A 27,501-nucleotide genomic window follows, 5' to 3' on the forward strand; every position below is an offset into this window, starting at 1 on the left:
CCCTCAGAGAGAGAGAGAGAGAGAGAGAGATGCTTCGTCTAACTCTAGATAGCCCTCTGAGAGTTGCCACAGAGCACCCATGCCGTCTTAATCGTGTTCCGTCGAGATTTACGAAGAGTTTCTCGGTGAGATGTCGTCGTTCCGACCATTTCGAGTCGCAGAAATTCGCTCGGAATTCCGACGATGCGTTCGCTGGAAACCCGTCATCTGGTTGTGCCCATCTTCTCCTCCTCTTTAATCCGTTCCCCCATTTTGAGAAATTTGTAGTATTGTTGATGTTGGTCACTTTAAATGGTTACTTTCTTTACGGGCAACGGTGAAAGGAGCAACATAAATGGTAAAAAAAATTGCCGTAGAACTATATGAATACGCTTTTGGAAGGAGCAAAAAAAGATGGGTTTTTCTTTTTTCTTTTGTTCCTTATCTGAGAATTGTGATTTACCAACTGGTTGAAAGCGATAAACTGGCAATTAATCAGATTTATTGAACGAAATAAGCAATGGGCAGCGGATAGTTGAAGTCCCGGACCGTTGCGTGGTTGTTTGGTGACGTTTTTCCTTGAATTTGGTTCCTTGTCTGCGGATTTGCATTCCCTTCATCACGGGATTTTAATATTGCTATGTGTGGTGTTACGGCCAACTTGATGTGTCAAATTAGCGGTTTTGCTGCTGCTAATGAGGGTAAATAGTTTGCTCATATGGCGCCAAATTGTGTATGAGAATTGACCTTGAAAGGTAGATAAGCATGATTCTGATAAGACTGAATATAGATGTTTTTGCACATTTTTCAAGCAATGTCTGTGATTCTTTGTTATTTGACGATAACCAATACAACTTAATCTTGAAACTGCCTATTCAATCCGTTTGCACAATTCTGTTGAATCGTGTATTCAAAAAATCAGATGGCACACACTGTAGTTATGGTTTTGATTTGTCAAATCAATAAACTAATACTAATAGTTATTACTATCCAAGCATATAAGGGACAATATCGTGGAAGGAGCATAAAAGTAGTAAAACATAGAACAAAACGGCTATACAGATCAGATTCAATATCACTAAAGGGTATTCAGATCAGATTAACATTTACACATTAAGATCATTTTTGGATTCAGATCAGTGTTTTATATTAGATATTTGTTTCGATTCAGATGTGAGTCAGATCCTGCCTTGTTTTTTTCTATTCGGTTGATCTGAATCGGAATCAGATCCAATGATATAATGTAAGATTGAATCCGGATGAAATATATATTGGTGATACTGAATCCAGTAAAAAAAGTCCAAAATCAAGGACATTACAAGTAAAATCTGCAAACTGATTGGATTAAATACAAATCGGAACATATATCCAATATAAAACACTGATCCATATCTGCTCTGAATCCAAAACAATCCTATGTAAATCTGAATCTGATCTGAATACCTTTTAGATCCTACTTTAGTGATCTGTATCCAGAAATAAATCATTGAATTCAGATCAGAGGTCCAACCAAACATGATTCATTTGCACCCTACTGAACCTCTTCAAATTTGCAGACTGTTTGTTACTAATACACATGTGATTAGTTGCATCTTTCTTTTCCTTTTGTTGGGCAACCTATCTTGGGTAGCTCCTTCTAGTTTTCTACTTCTGGATGGTGATTGCCTTGTTGATAGTTGACTTGGTGAAATTTATAAGAGAATTATCTGTCCTTTTGGATTCCTTTAATGTTAAATTGGTCTGGTTTAGTTAGTTTTGTATTTTTCCATTTGTTTTGGAACTGTTTTTTCCATTTCTCCTGAATGTAGATTGCAAAATAAATTTGCCATTCTTATGTTGTATCATGCGGCATTTATCCTCCATTTTGTGTTTCCTTTTAGTTTTGTTAATGACGATTAATTAATAATGCCACTATTTTTTATTTAATTTTCCTTTTTCTTATAGGTTCACTAGCAAGAGTGTTCGTTGGACATTCCATTTTCAAAGGGAAAGCTGCCTTGACAGTAGAACCAAAGGCACCAGAATTTGCTTCGTTAGATGTATGTATAGTTAGGTTTGTTATACTTTTAGGTTTTTTGTGATTGAATCAAGGTAGAGGTTTTGCAAAGGATGGCTATTAGCATTGGATTTTGCCGGTATCTTTATTCTGGTCGTAGCATCCTTGGCAGTATGAGGTAATAAAAACGGCTTCTACAAGTTTTTGTAATCTTGTGGAATGATTTTACGTTGAAATCTTGCGGTTTTTCCATTAAATTTTTGGCATTTTAAGAAGCTTTTCTTAAAATTTTGCTGTTAAAGTCTTTTGAGATTCTATGTTTGATGTTTCTCGTTTTGTATTTTTTTTCTTTAAATGTTTTGTAAATTTTTAGATTAAGAAAATGAAAAATCAAAATTCCTGTTCAGAATTTAACTGTCACATGGGTATGGGTGCGGGTATGGGTACAGATATGGGGACACGGCTATATATATTAAATATCACATAAATACAAAATAAATTCAAAATGAATTGAATATAATCTAAATATATATGCTATATCTAAAATATATATGCTATATCTAAAATATATATTATACACTGAAAATATAAAGTTATAAACTGAAAATATAATTATAAATTATAAATTGAATACAAACTTGTATGTACGGAGGGTAAAATGGCGTGTCCAGGTGTAGACACTGAAAGAAACACACCTGTTAGTATCCGGCTCTTCTGCGTTTCTGGAAGGGAGAGGAGGGAGAACGGCTGCAGCAGATAATCGATCCTGCAATTGTGTCATGCCCTATTTCTTAACGTGGACTTATAACCACCGGATTGGGTCGGTCTGAGACTCTTCAGTCCAGACCCGATATTATAAAGATAGAGATACGGGTCTGATCTGGACCCGTATATGCATGTACAGTCCAATCTTAATAGACACGGGGACACGCATGTCGACACCGGTACGAAAGGCAAAATGGAGTGTCTGTGTGACATAGTATAAACACCCCAAAATTTTCAAGTCCATTCCAGACACCCTCATTTCACAGATGCCAGTCCCTTGAAGGGCGATATAGAGTCCCCCCTAGGTCTACTCCAGTCTAGAGGTCAGTTTACCTCATTGGGCCAATAAAATTACTATTTTTACCCTAAGTCACGCTTAGACCTTTCATCAGTTAGGTTTAACCAAACTTATCTCAAGTTCAAAAAAGTTAGAATGACTGTCATTTCTAGCTCTTTTGAGCTCACGATGAGCAAATCCTGATCATTTATGCTCATTTCAGCTAAATTAGCTCATTTCAGGCGAAATGAGCTCATTTTAGCTCGAATTTTAACCAAATTGTCCTCAAGTGAGCCAAATTCATTAGATCCCATCCCAGTGAGTCTAATCTAAGTTCACCAGAAGTTCGAATAGCTCAGTTCTAGTTCAAAGTCACTCATACCTTTGTTTCAGCTCATTTGAGCTCACTTTAGCTCGTTTGAGCTCAATTCAGTCCAAATCGAGCTAACTCCAGTTGGTTGAGCTAGTGTTCTAGCTTCGAACTTAGTTCATCTGAGTATAACTAACTTCTAATTCAGTTCATTCCAATCATATCCAATTTAAATTAGTTCAGACCAGTTCTGTACCGTGTTTCTACCCCTACAGGGCGAAAACAAAAAAAAATACAAATTTTTTCAGAACACTGTTTCTGATATTTTTCTGAACTGGGACAAGTCTCAATTCGGACTCGGATCAATTCCTCCATTTAATATCTTACCAATATCCGAGATCCAATCCATTTCAAATCGGATATTAGATCCAATGCTGGATCTGGTGTCTAATTTCTTTCCGGACCTGGATTTTCTATCTGATTCATTCAGAAATCCATATCCAGAGTCCAATTTATTCTTTGAAACCTAGAATATCTCATCAGATATCCAGGATCCAATTAAACCATTTCGGATCCATTTCAGTCTGGATCCACCTTTTGATCCGTTCAGGAGTTTAATCGAATCAATTTTCTGAACTCAGATTAATCTAACATCTGAGATCCAATTTTCACTTCTTGGATTTTGATTTCGATCCAAGATTCAATTTCATTCTCTGAACTGCATCCAAGATCCAAGATCGAAATCCCAATTTTCATTATTTCAAAATAATCTTTGAATTTCAAAATCCAAAATCAGTATTTTTGCAAAAATTCTCAAAATTCAATCTGGATCCGGTTTTTACCCAATTTGGATTTCGTAAATCAAAATCGGATTTTTGAATCCAATTATTTCCAAATTCCTCTTTTTATTTTTCATATTTTATTTCACTTTTCATCTTGATTTTTAAAATCAAAAAGCATTTTTCAAAGAGGGGCGCCACTTGGCATTTTCAAGATTCAAAATCGAAATCGTTTTTAACAAACCTTTAAAAAAAAACCTTGCTTTTAAAAACCCACGTGAGCATCACCCACAAGGTGATGCTATGTGTCAAATTTTCTAATAAGTGACTATTCTACCCATCTACAAAACAAAAAAATGACACACATGGGCACCCTCTTGCAAAGTATTTCACAAAAGGGCACTTTTGCCTATTCAACAAAGCAAGAATCCCACATAGGGATTGGTGCCAACCCCTCCCCCATGTGAGCCTTGCCACATCAGCCCTAAGGGGCTTGAAAATATCATAATGGGCTATGCCCGTTATGCCTTCATTTTCAATTATAAAAAGCCCACGTGGGGGGGCGAGTTTTTCAAGAAGAAAAGAAATGGATCCCCCTCTCTCTCAAGCACTTCTCTCCTCTCTTGGTGGCTGAAGTGAAGAAGAAAGCTCAAAGATTTTCTCTTTTTTTTATTTTTAATTATTATAATTCACTCAAGGGTTGTAATAATTACATTAATGAGAATTTTATTTTATGCTTAGTTTAGAATGAATGAACATATAGATTAAATTCTCATAACTAATTATTGCATTTTTGTCTTTTATTTTTAAAATACACTATAGAAACACGAATGGCACGTGCACCATTTAATAAAGCATAAATAAAACTAAGTAAAGTTTGTATTTACGACCCTAGTCGGAATACGAATAATACTTAGAGTTATTATTCTTTATTAAATAAAAATTTGACCTACACTTTTAGGTTATTTTCGAAAATCATCATTTCTTCCATAAATAATTCTCTTTTCTTCTTTTATTTGAATTAAAATAAAGATTAATTTAAAATGTATTTGTGGCCCTAGTCATGAATATATTAAAAAATTAATTTTATTTTAATTTTATAAAGGCACAAAATCTTTTCTTTATTAGAATTTTAAATAAAGATTAATTTAAAGTATATTTGTGGCCCTAATCATGAATATATGGAAATTAATCTTGTTTTTAATTCTATAAAGTATAAAATTCTCTTTAAAATTCAAATATTTTTTCAAAGAAATAGCATATTCATCATTTAAGATAGAATTACATCATTTTTTTCAAATTATTTCAAGTCATTTTCAAATTTTCAAGTGATTTTCGAAATGATTTTCAAAAGCAATTTTCATTTCTAAATTCAAATCCATTTTCCAATTTCGATTATCAAATTCAAAGTTATTTTCCAATTTCATTTAATTTTAAATCCTATTTCAAATTTCTATTTTCAATTTCCAATTATCGATTTTTATTTCTAACTTTCCATTTTCGAATTTCTAATTTTAACTTTGAATTTCATTTTAATTCTAAGTTTTAATTTCAATTTTCAAATTTCAAATGTTGATTTTATTTCAATTTTAGATATCAATTTTTATTTTCCATTTTCAAAATTCTAATTTCAACTTGGAATTTCATTTTTTTTCAAGTATCAAATTCAATTTTCTATTTCTTTCAAATTCCAAATTTCAGATTTTACTTCAAATATCAATTCTAAATTTTTCATTTTCGAAGTTCAAATTTCAACTTTTAATTTCATTTCAATTTCAAATATCAAATTCAAATTTCAAATTCTATTTTCATTTCAAATTTGCCATTCTAAAACTTCAATTCTTAAATTTTGAATTTCATTTCAATCCTCAATTTTAATTCCAAATCAAGTTTCGAATTTCATTTTGAATTTCCAATTCTAAATTCCAATTTCATTTCCAAAATTTCAATTTCAATTTCAATTTCAATTTCAATTTCAATTTCAATTTCAATTTCAATTTCAATTTCAATTTCAATTTCTTTAGTTTAAATTTCAAATTCAATTACATTTTCAATTTCAGATTTCAAATTCTTCAATTTCAAATCAAAGTTCAATTTCAATTTTAAACCCAATTATGATTTTCAACTTCAAATCCTAAAATTCCAAATATAATTTCAAAACTCCAAGTTTGATTTCTGAATTCAATTCTCAATTCAAAAATCAAACTCCAATTTTGATTTTCTATTTCAAATCAATTCAAATTTCAAAAACTTAACTTTGAATTCAATTTCAAAATCTTCAATTTCAAACTTTCAATTCAAATTCATTTTAAATTTCAATTTCTCAAATTCAAAAATCAATTTTGGAACTTCAAAGTCACTTCCAAATAAACTTTTCCAAATATATCTTCAAAATTCATTTCAAAATCACTTGGAAAACCCAAGTTTCTGACAAATTCTTCAAAAGCATACATATTTTCAAGTTCAAATTCATAGCACAAGCTTGATTTAATGTGCATTTAGGACTTAGAATAATTTTTTAGGCAAATTTAGGCAAAGCAAATGCATAAATTCGATCTTTGGTTTGATTACCCCTAGTAAAGGCGTCAGGAACGGTTGAACCTCGTACCGACGAGCGAGCCCCGTCTCCTCATTTTCCCGCATTTTCTAAAAACGGAGGCGAGTAAATTTTTAAAATCTTTTCAAAAGGTCAAGTGGACCTTGCGAGAGTTTTTCTCTTTCCCTAAAAAGGAAAAAAGAAATTTTTTTGCAACGATCACACGTAGGAATTTAATGAGTTTATTGAGGAATTAGTATTCAATTATGTGCATATCTAATGAAAATTGATAACATGGTAAGCAATAACTTGGTTTGTTTTTTTTATATGAGCTATATACTGAGAATTGATGTGAAAATGAAATAAAAAATGGGAAACATTAGTTATAGTGAAATATATGAAAACACCAAGTGGAAAGCGCAAAAGATGGATCCTTATTTGACCTATTGACTGTCCTACATGAGACATTACTATATCTATTTTCAACTTGTAGTAAAGATATTAGTCATAGAGTAATATATGAAAACACCGACCGGAAAACCTGAAAGATGGAATGCCATTTTATTGAATATAAAGGCTATATAATGGTTTAGTAATCAATGGGGAACCTTTATTTTCACTTTTGTACCTCCACCTGGTTATCTTTACTTTTGAAGTTACAACCCGAAATGCCACTAGAAGCAATTTCAAGTTTTATATTTTCTCTCTCTCTCTCTCTCTCTCTATATATATATATATATATATATATACAAATGAACGGTACTTATTTTTATGCAACCTTTATATTCTGTATGCAGTCAGGAGCATTTAAACTTTCAAGGGAGGGTTCTGTGATTTTACAGTTTGCCCCTGCAGTTGGTACTCGACAATATGACTGGAGCAGAAAACAGGTAGGGGTTTGGTTTCTTTTTTTAGTGTTTATATATATTAGTGTGCTGGTCCCTTTTAGCCTTGATAACAATCTTTTTGTGACAATGGTTTGCATTTCAAGGTAGATAATGGTTGTTGCTTTCCTATGTATATCACATATAAATTGGTCTTTCTGCTGACATGTTGCAATTTTTGTGTGTACTGTAAAGAAAAAGACTTTGTATGTTAAGTGATTCTTCTGTCCCTTGCCATTAGCAACTATCATGATGAAGTTTTCATTATTTTGGAAATCAAATGATCCAATATCAGACATAGTACTCTAGTAGTGGAAATCAACAGCACAGCATATCATGTCCAGATTGTGGAAACATGAGTTTAGGGAAACAGGAAGAAAGGGATGAGCTCAAAGAGAGAACTTTATTAACCAAAAAGAAGAGTGAGACACAACATAAAAAGGGGTCGAGCCCTTAGGGTTACACAAAAAGACAAAATGAGTTGACTAAGGCCTATAGCTTATGTTACAAAAATACCCCTAAATAAAATATATGTATACAAGACTAATATTACAAAGGGTATTACACAAGTAGATAATAAGGCATTTCCTCAACACTGCCCTCTCAAGATTAAGGTGATGATAACACAATCAACCCAAGCTTGAACAAGAATGATTGAAAAGCCTTCAAAGTCAATTTTTTCGTAAAACAATCAACAATCTGGCTTTGAGTCCCAATATATGCCAAGATATGATTCCATTCAGATATGCCTGACGAGTAAAATGACAATCTATCTCAATATGCTTAGTCCTCTCATGAAATTCTATATTTTTGTCTATATTAATGGCACTTTTGAGTGTCACAATGCAAAGTAATTGTTTCTATATTCACTCCCATATCCTGCAACAACCACCTTAGCCAAATAACCTCTGCAGTCACTTGAGCCATAGCACGATATTCTGCCTCAATAGTGGATATAGTAATTCTTTGTTGTCTCTTGTTCTTCCACGATATCAAAGATTCACCTAAGAAAACACAAAATCCTGAAGTAGAATGCCTATCTTGAGAAACTCCTCCAAAATCTTCATCATAGTAAGCTTTCAACTCTAACGATGATGTAACATAAAAGAACAATCCATAATGCATGGTACCCCTAACATATATGATAATCCTTAGAACAACTCCCAGGTGAGATGACTTAGGGGTGCTCATAAACTGACTTACCACATGAACTGCAAATGTAATGTCTGGCCGTGAGATGGTCAAGTAAATCAAACTTCCAACCAGTTACCTATAAAGTGTGAGATTATTGAGTAATTTACCATCAATATGCTTTAATTTGCAATTGGTTTCCATAGGAGTGTCCACTTGCTTTCTATCATCTGCAAGCCTTGCCTTTCCAATCAAGTGTATTGCATATTTGTGCTGAGTCAACAAAAAACCTCGCTTGGAGTGTGCAATTTCAAGACCTAGGAAATATTTCAATTTTCCTAAACCTTTCATTTCAAAATTTTGGGCTAGTTGCAGCTTCACCTTGGCAATCATTGCTCTGTCATCTCCAACAATAATCATGTCGTCAAAATAAAGCAAAAGAAGACACTGGCCCTTGTCAGAATGTTCATGCTAACTTTGTCTAAATTTCAAGCTCACCATTGCAACACTAATTTTTTCAAACCAAGCCCTTGGAGCTTGTTTCAACCCATACAATGCCCTCTTCAATATGCAAACCCTGCCTTCTTTGTCAATAACTCCTTGAGACAACTTCATATACACTTCTTCCTCCAAGTCTCCATTCAGAAAAGCATTCTTGACGTCCATCTACCATAGGTCCAAACCTCTAACTGCAACCACTTCCAACAAGGTTTAATAGTAGTCATGTGAGCTACTCGTGCAAAGGTCTCAACAAAAGCTATCCCATACTGCTAATTATATCCTTTTTGCTACAAGACGAGCTTTATATCTCTCAATAGATTCATTTGCCTGTCTTGATTTTATACACCCACCTGCAATCAACTACATTTTTTTTCTTCCAGTAATTTAACTAGCTCCCATGCTTTCATCCTCTCCAAAGCCTCCAATTCCTTTGCCATCGCCTTTTGCCACTCTAGATCTGATGCAGCTTCACCATAGGACTTTGGTTAACTATAGGATTGAATCATGACTAAGAATGCTTGATGAGTAGTAGATAAGGAATCATAGGAAACAAATCTAAAATGAGGGACAGAAAGTGTAGAACTTCTACGTACCCGAGGAACAAGAGGGAATGAAGGTGCTGACTCATGAGGATCAGTTTGAGGGGCATCGAGACTTAGCTCAGGCAAGGGCTTTTTTTCTGAATCATGTTGATCAAGAAATGACTATTCAAGACCCTCCAATGGTCTTTTGCTATATGTGACCCATTCCTTGTCATTACCTTTGTTTGAAGTTTATGAAAAGTGTACCAAGAAGGACAAAGTAGACTCCATGTTCTTCCTTGGATCATTCTGACTGTATAATGACACATGTTTTCAGAACTCAACATGCCTTGATGTTCACACTTTATTGCTCACAGGATCAAAGCATTTATAGCCTTTTTGTCCTTCAGGATATCCTATAAAACAACACTTTACAACGTTAGGAGACCATTTATCTTTGAATTGCTGAGGAATTAGTACAGACTCAATTTCTTTGAAACTAAATGAGAGAGCATGACTTTTGGACAACCTACAACTCTCACAACACAGGACATCATTAGAGACCCTATATTTTCAAGTATTTCCAAGTAAACCAAATGGCAACAAAAACTGAAGCCTGAAACTAGACACATGACCCAACCGTTAATGCCATAACACTGAATTATCCAAAACTGTAACACCAGAAAATAGAGATGCCCTCACCTATGCCCAGTTTCAATCCTCCTCTCCGACAACCGATCTTGCACATAACAACCATCGGGGGTAAAGGTTACATCACAATTATACTGAGTAATTTTACCAATAAAGAGTAAGTTCATAACAAGAGAAAAAACATGAAATACTTCATGAACATTAAGCTTTTCACACAGATTTGACTTAAAAGTAATAGAATTGAGACAATCATTAAGAAACCATTTGGTTAATATAGACTCATTTGCAGTCATGTGACATAATGCTTCCGAGTCTATCAACCAACCAAAAGTCACACTAGGAATACCTGCATGGGCACAACCAGATGTACTAGTGGAAACAAACGAGGTGGATGAGGCAGATAAGGAGAGAAGGCGTTAGACTTGCTGAGCTAACTGGTCAAGCCTAGAAGTAACAGAGGCCTGCATATCAGAGGTGACAGTGAAGGTGGAAGCTGCAGCCGAGACATGATTCTCTTCTTTCACCACATTCTTTTCTCCCCCTACAATTTCCGACAATGCTGCACTCCCTCCCATCGTCGTCACCTTCTTTCTCAATATGGGACAAGATTTCTTCATATGTCCCATCTTCTTACAGTAGTGATAACGTAAACTACTCATATCATACTTGGGAGCCTCCACTTTTGCCCCACCATAGTTACTGAACTGTTTGATTGCAACCATAACCTAATCACTGGAGGAGTAGGACTGGAGAGATTTCATCTTGGTCTCCTCTGCAATGATCTCAGAGAGGACTTGAGTAACCTGAGGAAGAAATGTCCTGTGAATGATGACACTCTTAACATTATCAAACTCATAATGTAGTCTCATAAGGAACTCATTCACTCTCACCGTCTCCCTAGACTGCACTCTTTCTTTCATACATGCCTTGCAATCCTTACACCTTTCACACTTCTTATTGTTGTCTATCAAGGCCAAGGAATCTCAGAGCAACTGCATTTCATAATGATATTCTTCAACTGAGTTGCTTCCCTGCCTCAAGGCTTGCAGTTCTTGCATCAACTGATACTGTCTTGCCCAATTCTGGTGCATATAAACTTGCTTAAGGTAACCCCAAACATCTTTGGCCTCCATAAATTTTGAGATATTCATCGCAATTCTTGGTTCTACTGAGCCAAGAATCCATGACTTAACATTAGCATTGCTCATCTTCGACTCCTTAACTGCATTTTCATAATTTGCATCTCCTAGTTTAGGCTTCATTCAACAACAACAACAACTACGCCTTCATCCCAAAACAATTGGGGTCGGCGATATGAACCAACAAAGAAAATCATTCTGGGTCTTCCACATGAATCCTTCTCCTCCATTCATTTCTATCCAATGCCATGTCCTCGGTGAGGTTCAAAACATTCATATCCTTTCCTATCACCTCCATCCATGTCTTCCTAGGCCTACCCCGACCTCTTTTAACTAAATATTTTCCCATTTCTCCATCCTTCTAACTGGAGCATCATTAGGCCTTCGTCGACCTCTTTTAATTAGCCATAGTTTAGGCTTCATTGCTGTCCTATAAAAAAAACCTCCTAGCTCTTTGCCATCAACTATGGCTACCATAAAATCATATCAAAATTAATATTTGGTCCCATTCAATTTTACTGTAGTCAGCTGAATAATGTCTCCCTTCTCCATTCTCACCAACCCTCAAACTAGAGATAAAGTTGCTGCACAAGACAACAAGATGCACAAAAGCACAGAGAAATACAAGGTTGCAGCCAAAATCAAATATAGTTATGCTGCCAAGAAATATACTGCCTACACCTAAATCAGCTGAAGAAAATGGTACTCACACCCAACTTCAATGCACCAATAGTCTCCTAACAGCTGATATATGAACCTCCTCACAAGGAGGCACCCAACACTAGAACTTCTCAAAGTAGTCTTCAAACCAGCCGAATAGAGGATATATACAACCCTCACACACACTGCACTCAAACTACACATGAACACTAATTACCACATCCCACGACCACCCAATAACTCAGCAAAAATACTCCAAAATCTCCAAAATCAAACCCACAATCAATAACACTATTCTCTACCAGCAAAAATGACCCAAATCCTATGTCACATGGGTGCGGGTGCGGGGGTGCAGCACTTTCAAAAAACTTGGGTGCGGGGGTGCGGCAAAAATATAAAAAATTATATATATATATATATATATATATATATATATATATATATATATATAATTTTTATATTTTAAAGGAAAAAATAAATCCCATGATGTTTCGGAAAACCCTACCCTATGTCACAAGGATTCGACTAGCAGGGTGCCGCACCCGCGTCGACGCGACTCGACGCGGGTGCGGCACCAGGTGCGGTCAACCCGATCCTGGGTGCGTTGACCGCACCCAGGATCATTTAGGTCCATTTTTTTTTTGGATTTTTTTTTTTTAAATTTGCCCAAATGGGCTGCGATTTTGTTTTTTTTAAATTATGCTGTCAACTGCGAAATTTGAAAAAACCCGCGTGTTCCCCCGACCCCCTATATATATATTACATTTTTGCCCCTGCCGCACCCCCGCACCCGGGTTTTTTGGAAGTGCCGAATCTCCGCACCCGCACCCGCGCCCGCACCCATGTGATATAGACCCTACCCCTGTAAAACCCAGGATTTAAAAAAAAATTGGGTCGGACCCGGGTCGGGTCTGGAGGCCAAGAAGAACTAGTTCGGGGGTGTAAAACCCAAGGTTTTCAGAAAAAAATTGCTTTTTGGTGGGACCCGGATCCGAACCGGGCACGCCTCACCCCGCGAGCCTATTTAAAGACCGTCGGGGTTAGGATTTTCTCATGCGAGAAAACCCTAACCCCCCTTTTGCTTTGCCGCTGCCACCCTCATCCCTCTTCGCCCTCTCTCCTCTCCCATCCTACCTCCAGCCTCCGGCCGGTAGCCGTCGGAGTCCCCCCGCCGGCGACCTCACCCTGCGTCCGGCCACCTACCACCGTCGGCGACCCTAGCCGAAGCACCTCCCGACCTCCTGTCCCCGCTGCCATCTCTCCCTCTCTCTGTGCTCGCTCCCCTCCCCTCTCGTCCTCTCTCTTCGACAGCTCGCCCGACGACCCCCGCATCCCTCCCCTTCTCGGTGACCTAGCCCGTCGTCGGGGTTGCGGGTGGGGTTGATGTCGGCGAGCGCGGATGTCTGCGACGAGGGAGAGGAGGAGCTGGCGTCGGGCTCCCCTGAGAGACATCGGGAGGAGAGGAGGCGAGCGAGAGAGCAGAGCTGTGCGGGAGAGGAGAGATGCGAAAGAGGATTAGGGCAAGCAAAAACAATTTTTTTTACGTTCGAAAATTGGATAAAAATAACCCTGGGTGCGGTCAACGCACCCATGGTCGTGTTGACTGCATCGGATGCCGCACCCGCATCGCGTCGACGCGGGTGCGGCACCTGCTTTGCCAAATCCGTGTGACTTAGCCCAAATCCAATCAAACAGGGTCAAGAAAAACTACCGATAACAGGGATTTTAGGGATTTTCAGAAATCTGGACATTGTTCATCACTAAATCCAGAAATTCACTAAAATTTCAAATCTGATTCAATCATCATATTTTTTTGTTCATTCATATTCTAAAAACAAGTTTTAGCTAATCCACACCTCAATCAATCAAAAACCCCAAGATGAACCTGATGTCAGCAAGTGGGTATGTGCCAAACGAGGTGCGCCCAAACTCAGCAGGAATTGAGCTCTCCTCTCCACCAAAACTCTTCAATCGATCTTCCTTTGCTTCCCAAATGGCTCCGATACAATGTGGAAATGTTAGTTTAGGGAAACAGGAAGAAAGAGAGGAGCTCAAAGAGAGAACTTCATTAACCAAAAAGAAGAGTGAGAAACAACATAAAAGGGGGTCGACCCAGAGTTACCAGTCGGGGAAGCGGGAGCGGGAAGCGCTACGGGAGGTGGGAGCGGGAAGCGAGGCACTTTCAAAAATTTAGGAAGCGGGATGCCAGGGATGACTTAGAAGAAAATTATGAACCGTCTCAGAAGCGACCTAGGAAGCGAGGGGGAAGCACGCTTCCCATAAAAGGGAAACACGCTTCCCATTTTTGGGAAGCGCACTTCCCAAAAAAGCGCGCTTCCCTACACGTTTCGGAAGCGCGACGTTTCGCTCTTCCGAAACGCGCTTCGCGGAAGCGCTTCCGGTAACTTTGGGTCGACCCCTTAGGGTTATACAAAAAGATAAAATGAGTTAACTAAGGGCCTAAGGCCTATATCTTATGTTACAAAAATACCCCTAAATAAAATATATGTACGCAAGACTAATATTACAAAGGGTATTATTACACAAGTAGATAATAAGGCATTTCCTCAACAATTGTAGGTGCCTATGTATCAACAATGTTACTGCCATCAAAGCATGTTTGGGTGATTCCTTCCAAGTGTGAGGATTGCAGTTTGTTTAAAAAAAAAAGTTCTTTTACAACTAAACTTGTGACTCCTATCTTTTGTGAAGTGGGAACAATAGTTGTGATATTTTAACAGGGAAAGTTCATTTTTGTCAAACCCAAGTACTTTGTAGGTAATCCATTTTTGAAAAATAAGACAAATTGGAAGTGTTTTGTCATGTCTTCACAGCATACGAATAATATGCTTGTCACTATGTACCCACTAGGAACACACTTCTGATTCTAGACTTTGGGAAGTGGAAACTATCTGGAAAAAAGCTTAAATTAAATTAGTTCTCTATTAGAAACAATCCTGTTGTGATGTTCCTTATAGCTAGGGGAGTAAATGAGGTGAGCCATGCCAATCTCTAGGTTGCCCAAGCTTGGTTTCTTTCTGCATTTAATTTCCAAGGGTTCCAAATTAACAGGAAGAAAAGAAGAAAAGTCATCTTGATTAAATTGGAACTCTCTTGGTCTCATGCTTACAGATTTTATATATATATATATATATATATATATATATATATATATATATATAATGTTCTAGTCAGGTCCCATTTTCGTTTGGCCCCAAGTTAGGTCCCAGCAGAAAACGTGGTTGCAGGTGATTTGTGCTTGATCTAAACCAATAGATGTGTTTATCATAGTTTACTTGGTAGTTAACGTGCATTCAAATAGGTATTTTTCATGAACATATGTGTTTTTTAAGTGGGTTGAAAAATCAACGGATCATATTGTACTAAAATTTGATGATAGAAGATTATAATTTTGTTGGTAAATTGATTCAATCCAAGACATGCTCCTTGGTAAATAAACAATTATGAACACATCTATAGGTTCAGATTCGACAAAAAACATCTACAACCACAATTTTTGCTAGGGCCTAACTTGGGACCTAACAAAAATGGGACCTGACTAGAACATTTTCCTCTCTCTCTCTCTCTCTCTCTCTCTCTCTATATATATATATATATATATATATATATATATATATAGGGAGAGAGAGTAGAATATGAGAACTACCATGTGCACTGCGATTTTCATGGATTTTTTTGTTCTTTTCTCTTAAATCTAACCGTTCGAGTGTGATCTACATGTTTGGTTTTATAAGGACCAGCTCTTGAATCATCCGATTATGATCATAAACAAGATTTTTTAAGGCTTTAAAATCAATGGCTCGTAATCTTCATAAGTATTCAAGCATCCAAAAATTGTATTTTTTCATAAAAAATACATGATCCAACAGTTGATTCCTAGCAAATTCACCATGCCGAACACATCTACATGGTTGGATTTGCAAACAAAGTTTTGGAAATGCCCAGTTCACATGGTAGTTCTCATATTCTAGTGACTATATATATTGAAATTGTATGGTAGGAAAAACAATGAAATCTTTGTATGTTACTAATTTAAATTTGACTTTATTGTTGTTCAGGAATTTAGGTAATCAATCTCTAATTTTAAAGTTAGTGTGATTTACCATGATAGTTTGGTTCCTTAGTTCTGAAATATAAAATACTTTAAATCACTTCATAAGGACCTCCCGGTTGCTTCTCATTTCCTTTCTTATATGCGATCCAGAAGCTCGTCACTTTTTCTTTTCTCTTCCATGCTTTCTGATTGTGCTCCTTTCTTGGAAAACTAGGCCAGCATCTTCACCAAAGCCTTTAAAAGAAAGCTTAGGTGCCATGATTTAAAGTGTGCAATGTGTTGCATTGTTGTTTTTTAATTGCATATATGATGATATAAATTTCAGGATTTTTTCTTGAGATTCCATATGAAGTTGTTAAAATGTAGCTCCTAAAATCATTGTAAATATAAATATATATATTTATATACATAGAGATATATTTACATATAATATATTATATGTACATATATCTGAATATATGGAATGTCGGTTTAGTAAGCAACGAAGTAGTGATGGGAGTGTAGTGAAGCTTGGTGAGCAAGATATACCGGTGAATGATTATTTCAAATATTTGGGATCCATCATTCAAAAGTATGGAGAAATTGATGGAGATGTAAATCATAGGATAAAGGTTGGGTGGATGAAATGGAAAAGTGCTACTGGAGTGCTGTGCGATCGTAGAATGCCATTGCGGTTGAAGGGAAAGTTTTATAGGACGACTATTAGACCCGCTTTACTATATGGTACGGAATGTTGGGCTGCCAAGAGACATCATATTCAAAAAATGAGTGTAGCTGAGATGCGAATGCTTAGATGGATGTGTGGAAATACAATAAAAGATAAGATTCAGAACGAAGAGATACGTAAGAAGGTAGGTGTTGCACCCATTGAAAATAAGATGCGAGAGAATCGTTTACGGTGGTTTGGACATATTCGGCGAAGGCCTAATGATGCTCCAGTTAGAAGGTTGGAGAAATGGGAAAATATATTAGTTAAAAGAGGTCGGGGTAGGCCTAGGAAGACTTGGATGGAGATGATAGGAAAGGATATGAATGCTTTGAACCTCACCGAGGACATGGCGTTGGATAGAAATGATTGGAGGAAAAGGATTCATGTGGAAGACCCAAAATGAATTTCTTTTTTGGTTCATATCGCTGACCCCAATTGTTTTGGGATGAAGGCGTAGTTGTTGTTGTTGTTGTTGTATATTATATGTACATATATCTCTATGTATATAAATATATATATTTATATATTTTTACCCAAAAGGGCATTTCTGTCATTTCCTGTTTTGCGCATATTCACTTTTAGAATATGCTGTAATTTTCTTTTTATTTTTACTTTTGTAATTTCTTTTTTTCTTTTTATTTTTTTGATTTATTTTATGTGCATTGGGGGTCCCCCAATAGAGTCGTTGGGGGCCCCCAACGGTCACAAATGTGACCGTTGGGGGCTCCCAACGACTCCTTTGGGAGCCCCCCCTTGCACCTTCTAACATTTGTATAAATAGGGGTGTTCCCCCCTTGTATTTCCCAAGCTTGAGAGTCTCAAGCATTTGCTTTTATATATTGAAATACATGCATTATTGCATGTTTATTATTTATACACTTTTTGTGTATTTTGTTCAAGTGTTGTGAGAGTACTTTCGTGCACTTCTTTTATAAAGTTTTTATGCTTGTTTATGTATTGTCTCTTCGTAGACAATTTCACATGGTATCAGAGCTCGGTTGGTGATTGGAGATCGTGAGATCCGCCTTTGTTCGTGTGCCTCGAAAACCGTGCCTTCAGATTTTTTGAGATTGAAGTGGTGGATCTTGCTTCTCAAATATTTTAGAAGGATCTTGTGCTAAGAAGAAGTTGAAACATCGTATTGGTACGTCTTTTTTCTTCTTCTCTCTACGTCTTAATGGGTGAGAAAGAGTCTCACTTTGTCCTTGGCTTCAAATTGAATGGGTCCAACTATCATATTTGGGCCGGGAATATGGAGGCCCACATAAAAGGAAAAGGATTGTGGGGTTATGTGCAAGGAACAATTCCGGAGCCGGAACCCAAGATAACCATAATGGATGGAAGTGAAATCAAGATTCTTGAGGGAGAGGAAAGGATCAAAGCTCTTGAAGAATACTCAAAGAAACACGACGAATGGGAAATGAAGAACTTCAAGATTCTTTCTTGGTTCTTCGCATCCGTCGAAACGAAGATTAATGCCAACATTATCAAATTCAAAAAGGCATCGGAAGCTTGGCATTATCTCGAGAAGATGTATACATCAAGAGACCTATCTCATAAGTATTACCTTCAAAAGAAGGCCCTCTCCCTTACTCAAGGTGAAATGTCTATTAGGGAATATTTTGCCGATCTTTCCTCTATTTGGGATGAGCTCTCTATGCTTGAACCAAAATGGAGTGGAGAGGCAATTGAACTCCGCCACAAGCAATTTGAAGAAGATCGTTTCTTCAATTTTTTGAATGGGTTGAGACCGGAATTTGAGCAAATAAGGTCATCACTTCTATCCTCATTTACTCCTCCCTCTCTTGAAGATGTTCTCACCAAATTAAGTGGTGAGGAGACTCGTATGAATTTATGTAAACAAGGACCAAGTGTTCTTATGGTTCCTTGTAATTATGAAGAAAATAATGAGGTTAATGTCGTATCAAGACCCGGAAATAATGTAAAGACCTATCGTCCTCCTCACTTTAAATTCCAAAATCAAGGAGGAGATGGTGGACAAAGAGGGAAGCGGGACTATAGCAAGACTATATGTCACTTTTGTAAAGAACCGGGGCATATCAAACCAGTATGTCCCAAATGGAAGAAGCTTCTTGCTATGGCCACCACCGGCGCACCACAAAAGGAAGAGGCATCATCAAGTGGGTCACTCTCGTTGAACCAAATAATGGAAGCCCTTCAACCTCTTCTCAAGGGAGCTACATCCGGTGCCGCCGTGTCTACTTCTTCCATTCCAGGTAAAGTCCCTTGGCTTTTGGACTCAGGTGCATCCTTTCATATGTCCCCAAACATGTTTTCACTTTCCGATTATTCAAAAAATGCTTCTCCATCCTTTGTTTCCACTGCGGATGGAACTTCTCTTGAAATTAAAGGAATAGGTAATTTTGAAACTCAAGATTTTTTTATTCCAAAAATTAGATTTATACCTAAACTTAATTTAAATCTTCTTTCTGTTTCTCAACTCTCGGATCATGGTTGTGATATTAAATTTTCATGTGATAAATGTTTAATACAGGATCGCCTGTCCGGGAAATTGATTGGGGAAGGCTTTAGAAAAGGCGATTTATACTACATGGAATCTCTTCGAGTTCCAAAATCTTTTTGTAATGTTGCCCGAAACAAAGATATAAACATGTGGCACAAAAGACTTGGTCATCCTAATATCACCAAGTTGTCTTACTTACATTTTGCAAAAGACCTATGTAAAAGTTCCTTTTCTTGTAATGACTGTATTCTCGGAAAAATGAAAAGTTTACCTTTTGAGCAAAGAACTATGTTCTCATCAAAACCTTTTGAAATTATTCATTCCGATGTTTGGGGACCAGCACCTATTGTCTCAAAAGGAGGTTTTTCTTATTATGTTATTTTTGTGGATGATTTCTCTAGATATTCATGGATCTTTTTTCTTAAATTCAAACATGAAGTCTTTTCATGCTTTAGAACTTTCCATTCGATGATCAAGAATCAATTTAATAGTAACATAAAGATTTTTAGAAGTGATTCTGGAGGAGAATATCTCTCCAACCAATTTAAAATATATCTTGAAGATCAATGAATCATTCACCAAAGATCTTGTCCTAAAACCCCCCAACAAAATGGGTTGGCCGAAAGAAAACATAGACATATTATTGAGACCACTAGAACCCTTCTTATTTCTCAAAACATACCAAAAAAATTTTGGGCTGAAGCTGCTCTTGCTTCTGTTTATCTAATAAATCGTTTGCCTTCTAGAATATTAGGAAAAATATCCCCTTTTGAGATCTTGTATAAACTCGAACCAGATTATAATAGGTTACGAGTCTTCGGGTGTAAGTGTTTCATTCTTACGGATAAGAATGACAAACTCTCTCCCAAGGCTATCCCCTGCGCTTTTCTTGGATATTCCGAAACTCAAAAGGGATTTCGATGCTATGATCTTCGAGAAGATAAATTATATGTTTCTAGAAATGTAACCTTTTTGGAAAATGAAAGTGGATTTGAAAAAAATGTTTCTCAACAAGAAAATTTTGATTATTCCTTCCTTTTTGACTTATTATCTAGTAATGATGATACATCCAGTGATGATGATATGTCATCAAACCATGATGAGAACATTGAAAGTAATATCGAAGAGCATAACCAACAAGAAGACAGGATTTCTAATGATCCGATAACATACTCTCGTAGAAACCAAGACACCTTTAGAAGTGCTATTGACCAATATAGTGAACATATGCCTGTTCTCGATCACCGAAGGTCTGAGAGGAATAGGAGACCTCCCACTCGTTTTGTCTCCTTTGATTCCTTTTCGCCCCGATATAGGGCTTGTCTTAGTGCCATTCATTCTTATTTTGAACCAAGAAACTTTGAAGAAGCAAAGAAATGTATAGAATGGCAAGAAGCTATGCAAAATGAACTTAGTGCTCTTAAAAGGGCTGAAACGTGGGATTTTCAATCTCTACCTATAGGAAAGAAAACTATAGGTTGTCGATGGGTATTTAAAGTTAAAACTAAGAGTGACGGATCACTTGAAAGGTATAAGGCTCGCTTAGTTGCAAAAGGGTATGGGCAAGAGTATGGGATTGATTATGAAGAAACTTTTGCTCCTATAGCCCGAATGGTTACAGTTAGGTGTCTTATCACTATTGCATCTATCAAAAATTGGAATATCTTTCAAATGGATGTGAAAAATGCCTTTTTAAATGGTGATCTTAATGAAGAAGTGTATATGGACGCTCCACCTGGCATGGAGATCCCCAAAGATAAAGTCCTTCGTCTTCGAAAGGCACTTTATGGTTTGAAACAGGCCCCCAAAGCCTGGTATGACAGATTTACCAGTGTAATGCTGGAAAATGGTTTCTCATGTTATACTGATACTGCTCTATTTACTAGAAAATCTAAAGCAGGGATTGTAATATTGTTATTATATGTTGATGACATGTTAATCACAGGTGATGATATACAAGGAGTCAAGGGTATTAAGTCCGTATTGACTTCAAAATTTGAGATGTCAGACTTAGGTTTTCTGACATATTTTCTTGGAATTGAGGTTGCTTATTCGCAACGTGGTTATTTTCTATCTCAGTCTAAACTTGCTTGTGAGATTATTGACAGATTAGGGATTTCTGATGACAAAGTATGTGAAACTCCTGAAGTTGTGGGAGCCAAAATGAAGATTGACGACGGTGTTCCTCTAACTGATCCTACTCCTTACAGACAGTTGGTAGGTTCTTTAATGTATCTAAGCATTACTCGACCCGATTTGTCACATGCTATACACATCGCCAGTCAATTTCAACATGCTCCTACAACCGTCCATATGGGTGTTGTACTTCGCATCATCAGATACTTGAAGGGAACAGTGAATAAGGGAGTATTCCTTTTCTCTTCTTCTGAATTAAAATTGCTTGCTTATACTGACTCAGATTGGGGAGGTGACCCTAGTAACCGTCACTCCACCACTGGTTTTTGTATTTTTTTAGGAGAATCCTTGATCTCGTGGCGATGTAAAAAGCAACAGAAGGTCTCCTTATCATCCACTGAAGCCGAATACAGAGCCATGGCATCTACCACCATGGAAATAGTATGGATTCGACGTCTTTTGGAAGATATGGGAGTAGTTGTCAAAGAACCAACAAAGCTATGCTGTTACAATAAAAGTGTCATCTACATTGCCAAGAACCACACATTTCACGAGCGAACAAAGCATATAGAAATGGATTGTCATTATGTCCGAGAGGAATACTTGAAGAAGGTCATTGATCTGCCATATGTGACATCTGAGTATCAACTTGCCGACTTCTTCACAAAAGCTCTATGTTCGCCCAGATTTCATTTCCTTCTTGACAAACTTGCGGTTATCACACCGTAAGTTTGAGGGGGGGTGTTAAAATGTAGCTCCTAAAATCATTGTAAATATAAATATATATATTTATATATTTTTACCCAAAAGGGCATTTCTGTCATTTCCTGTTTTGTGCATATTCACTTTTAGAATATGCTGTAATTTTCTTTTTATTTTTACTTTTGTAATTTCTTTTTTTCTTTTTATTTTTTTGATTTATTTTATGTGCATTGGGGGTCCCCCAATAGAGTCGTTGGGGGCCCCCAACGGTCACAAATGTGACCGTTGGGGGCTCCCAACGACTCCTTTGGGAGCCCCCCCTTGCACCTTCTAACATTTGTATAAATAGGGGTGTTCCCCCCTTGTATTTCCCAAGCTTGAGAGTCTCAAGCATTTGCTTTTATATATTGAAATACATGCATTATTGCATGTTTATTATTTATACACTTTTTGTGTATTTTGTTCAAGTGTTGTGAGAGTGCTTTTGTGCACTTCTTTTATAAAGTTTTTATGCTTGTTTATGTATTGTCTCTTCGTAGACAATTTCACAGAAGTGTATAGGGAGGCTTTTAGATTATGTTTGATGATAGGTATGGTACTTGTATGTCACATATAAAATTGTATTTGCCACAAATTGTTTATTTTTTAATATAACAACTGTGATTATTGTTCATTTCTCATGTAGGTCTTGTCACTTTCAGTCACTGAAATTGGAACTCTGATCAGCCTTGGCATGAAGGACTCTTGTGAATTTTTTCATGACCCATTTAAAGGAAAAGGGTACCATTTATATCTTATTTTCTTCTATTTGGAAAGTAATAATAGCTTTATGGAGTTGTGCCTTTCAACATCTGTTTGTAGAATGAAATTGCTCAAATTTAGCCTAATGTTCTTATGACAGTGGCGGCAAATAGTTATTGATTTTTCTGATAATTTCAACTGCATTTGTTTCATAATTTGTACCAGTCATGCATAGATTACACAGTAGCATGTTATGCAGAAATTATATATCATACTTTCTGAAGAGCGCCATATGTGAGGACATCTGGTGGCTATCCTTCATGATCATGGGATATGAGCGGATGTGCATGGGTTTGTTTTTAAACTTTAGCACATTAGATTGTCCACACAGTGCACACCAAGGTTGCCAGACTAGGAAGTAGAAGCAGAAGCGGGAAACGATATGGGAAATGATATGGGAAGCGAAAGCGAGAAGCAATGCATTTTAAAATGTATAGGAAGTGGAAAGTGAGGAATACAAAAAAACAATATAAGAATTCAATGGGAATAGAAATGGAACACAAATAAAAACTAAAATAAAAGTGACTATTCTTAAATTTCAGGATTTTTAGTGTAAGAATTAAATTTTTAACAAAATCTAAAAATGATAACTGCCAATTTATAGAAAGCACATGGAAGTGAGTGAGAAGCATGAGAGAAAACGCATAAAAAACACAAAAAGTAGAGTGAGAAAACATATAAAAAGAATAGATGAAGTGTGTGGAAATCATAGGAGAAGCGTGGGAGAATCGAGATTCCCATCAAGTTTCGGAAGCGAGGAGTATTGCGCTTCAAAAGCGAGTTTGTGGGAGGCAGGCTTCCCACCTATCTAAGAAGCTTCTGGAACTCTGGTGCACACACACACGCACAAGTAAAAAACTAAGGAAAAATGTCTAGAAAAAGCTTAAACCACACCATAAAACCTTTGTAACAAAGATTCAAGCAAAAGGTGTGGATGATAAACCAATGCTGATGTAGGGGATATCAAATGGTGCTTTTGAGTTCAGATGAACTTAAAGATGGTGCTTCCCAATAGCCCTAGAAATTCTGCAACCTTTGATGTAGTGATCTCATGTTAGGATTCTAGGAGAAGTTGAGGGAAGAAGGGGTGGAAGAGAGAGAGAGGGGAGATAATGATTCAGGATTAAAATTGTTTCATCTAATCCCCTGCCAAAATATTCTCTCAACACAATGCGCCTCAAATGAACCCAAAGCACCAGCTTACCCTTATTTGATCTTGCAAATATTTTTTATTTACAGAAGAGAGATAAGGTGCTTTGACAAGGGACCTTTCTTATTTGTTCTTCGTGTTAATAACATACTTTTCATTGTCAAAGAAATATTTTCTACTGAAATGTGAATGCTTAAATTGTTAGATGACTGGATTTGGTGCACTACCAGCATATTTGCTGGAATTTGCATTGCCATCTAATTTGTTTTAGTACAATTTTTTGTATATGGCCTTTTCATTTTAATAGATTAAAAGAGTTCCATGTTATGAGAGCTTCAAAACTTATCAAGTTGTAGTTCTACTCTTGTTTCCTCTTTCTCATTTTCCAGTTCCTCTGTTTTGTATGTTATTCCATGGGATTAATTTCTTCCTGTTTATAGATTGGATATGTTATTTGTTTTTCGTAGAGTAGTTAACCTGCCCTGTTCCATGTGTTGCAGTGATGAGGGAAAGATTAGAAAAGTTTTAAAGGTAGAGCCTTTCCCAGATGGCACAGGCTACTTCTTTAACCTAAGTAATTACTTACCCACAAAAATCTCATAAGCAAATTTTTATCTTACAATGTCTTTGAAAGTTGATTTTGATAGCAAGGAAAAGTAAGACTAACTGTTGGATGTAGTATTCTCAAGGGCTGTGGAGATGTTTTTTCATTTTCTTTCTTGTTCTTCATTGAAATCTAGATAGCTAGAATATTTTTGAAACCCAATTATTGTGGTTTCTGTTAAAAAAAGAAAAAGTGGGAAAGTTGCTTATTGCTGAATGCTTTGCCACTTTTCCTCGTAGTAAATGAAAAAAAAGCTACATTTGAGAAAGTCACTCCCCCTTTCAGATTTTTCATCTTATGGTGTGTCATTGTAGCAAGTTGGTATTTAGGAATCTGTTATTCTCGAGTGCAAAAGTAGATCACCATTTCCTGCTCATTTCATATATCAATCTTTGGGTTTTTTTCATTGAATTTATTTCTTTGCGCTCTTGTGCCCCAAATTGCTAATATTATGGCATTCTTTTCATCTTATGTAGGTGTTTCCAATAAACTAATTAATGTGGATGAGAGCATTTATATTCCTATCACCAAGGCAGAGTTCACCGTTCTTATTTCAGCCTGCAATGTGAGCATCATGATCTTCTTAAACCTCTAGTTTTTGTTTTCAATATTTATGTTGTTTTGTGCAGTTTTCATATGTTTTTCTAGTAAAAGCTCAATAGTTGATTTTTTGTGTTTTTTTGTTCAGTTCTCACCAATATAATAACTTCTCTGTTTGTTCTACAACTGGAAAGATAAAAAAGTGTATGCATGCATGTACACATATGTATGCATATACACAGTTATCTGCATACATAGATGCATATATAATGTATTATTTATGTTATATGCATCTGTGCATTTGCAGTCATTAATTTTGTTTGATAACACCTGGTCTTGGTAAGGTATAGTCTTAATTCATATGATATTTTGCTATATTCCATACAATCGAATTTACTACTTTTGTAGAAGGATGCCTTATTACCTTCTTTGACTTTGCAGCTTAGCTTTCTTGTTTTCAGTTGCAACTTTTATGTCAGTGTTAACCATGGTTCAAACTTCAGCTCTTAGCTCGTCTTGGATCATTGTGAGAGGCCCTTATTCCCATGTTTCATGGATATTTTCAGCTACATTCTTGATAGAAATTCTCCTAATTCTGCACAAATTATTAAGTTTAAAAGTCGTTTCTGATGCGTGTTTTTTCTTTTTCCACCTTGAAAAAACAAAACAAAAAATGAAGATGATTGATTTCGAATTCTTCATTCTTGGATAGCTGCAATGAATCTGAACCACCTCATTTCCTCATTTTGACCCTGCATGGAGCACGATGGTATTCCAGTCCTTGATTCCCTCTCCTTCCCCACTCTTCCTTCTTTCGAGAAAAAAGTATGACGAGCAAATTTGAGTAATGAAGGAGAATGACAAATGAAATCTTCTTTTCTAGAAACCACTTCATTTCTTGGTGCCAACATGGCATGGGCATGGTGAAAAAATGGAGAATTCCCTTGTCCCCTTGAGTACTTTGTGGAAGTTTTGTATAAGCATCGGTGTGTATCTTTCAATTGCTTTTATCCGTCATTTAGTATATCACGATGATGTGGGATGTTAACAAAATTCCTTAACATTCTTTTCGATATTTGTTCTTGTGAATTCATTATTGGAGACCCCTTGTTTCCATGTTCCTGGGCAACTTTCATCATGTTTGCATCAGGGGCCTTACCTAGTTTTTTTGTAGGATGTGCTACTAATGTTTACTTTAACTCTTGGATTATGTTGGTGTCCATCATTTTAGCCATGTATTGTTGGGTAACCTGCAATTGCAATCTTTTGGGGCACCGTCTACGTTTTTACTGATATTAGTACTAAAAATTGATAAGGGATGCAACATCTACCACCCCTGATCCATGGGATGCATCTAGCTAGATCATATGGTATTTATATGCATTGTTTCAACAGTAATTTTAAGATCTCTTGTTTTGGCTGCAGTTCATTTTGCCATACCTTATGGGTTGGCATGCATTTGCGGAGACTATTTCTCCAGAGGGCTCTGTTCGTTGGACAGATTCACAGCAGAAATCTACTGCTGATTTGGAATGGAGCAGGTAGATTTAGTTGAACAGCGTGTCCGTGAAACAGCGAAGGAAGAAGGCCCAAGGAAGAGAAGGAAAGGCCTTGTTACCATTTCAAAGATCGAGCTACTGGCCAGTTTATCACAGTCCGTGGGAAGCTCGAGATACATGGATGCCATTTTGTAAGTTGATGGTGAAAATGAGATTAAGTTAAATGGGTACTGCTTTGTTGGTGGACAGTTTTCATGCTCTGTCGAAATTGTTAGTGTTTACACAGGCAAAATTTTGGATGTTCAGTGTATTTCCAGAGAGAGAGAGAGAGTTTGGTTCCAGTCATCCCTATTGTCGTACCCTCCCTTCGGACCCCATAGATGTGATCTGCATTGTCTATTTAGTGAAGATCGGCATTTGAATAGCTGAAATTCAACTTGTGTACAAGATTTTTTTGCAATTAAAAAAAAAACAACCATATAAAAGCATGAAAAATTTGTGCTTTAAAAAATCATGTTTTTGGCTGAAAATTTATAATCCAAGGAGCGATTCCTATTAAATCGACCATGCTGAATCCAGCTATGGATCAGATTTGATTGAAAAAAAGACTTGCATCAGCGAGGGGTATGACGGTAGGGGATGAGTGGAATTGGAGAGAAAGTGAGGGTTAT

The 27,501-nt window shown here is 36.6% G+C and overlaps 1 protein-coding gene across 1 annotated transcript; it reads left to right on the forward strand.

Moving 5' to 3' along the window:
- Nucleotides 1-27,261, forward strand: LOC149815288 (single-stranded DNA-binding protein WHY1, chloroplastic-like). Its single transcript, XM_089988400.1, has 7 exons — nucleotides 1-210; nucleotides 1,924-2,018; nucleotides 7,440-7,532; nucleotides 22,922-23,016; nucleotides 24,688-24,761; nucleotides 25,268-25,356; nucleotides 26,757-27,261. The coding sequence occupies exons 1-7, from the start codon at nucleotides 30-32 to the stop codon at nucleotides 26,874-26,876; spliced, it is 747 nt and encodes a 248-aa protein (XP_089844526.1). The 5' UTR covers nucleotides 1-29; the 3' UTR covers nucleotides 26,877-27,261.
- Nucleotides 27,262-27,501: the final 240 nt, after the last annotated feature.

The sequence above is a fragment of the Nuphar pumila genome, chromosome 15, assembly GCF_984573655.1.
Source record: "Nuphar pumila chromosome 15, dmNupPumi1.hap1.1, whole genome shotgun sequence".
Lineage (NCBI taxonomy): Eukaryota > Viridiplantae > Streptophyta > Magnoliopsida > Nymphaeales > Nymphaeaceae > Nuphar > Nuphar pumila.

What these genes read in the sequence shown, in the direction of transcription:
- LOC149815288 (XM_089988400.1), top strand. Translation starts at nt 30, where the DNA reads ATGCTTCGTCTAACTCTAGATAGCCCTCTGAGAGTTGCCACAGAGCAC. An exon ending in AGGCTACTTCTTTAACCTAA is followed by an intron (nt 24,762 to 25,267) that starts GTAATTACTTAC and finishes CATCTTATGTAG; the next exon opens with GTGTTTCCAATAAACTAATT. An exon ending in TTCTTATTTCAGCCTGCAAT is followed by an intron (nt 25,357 to 26,756) that starts GTGAGCATCATG and finishes TTTTGGCTGCAG; the next exon opens with TTCATTTTGCCATACCTTAT.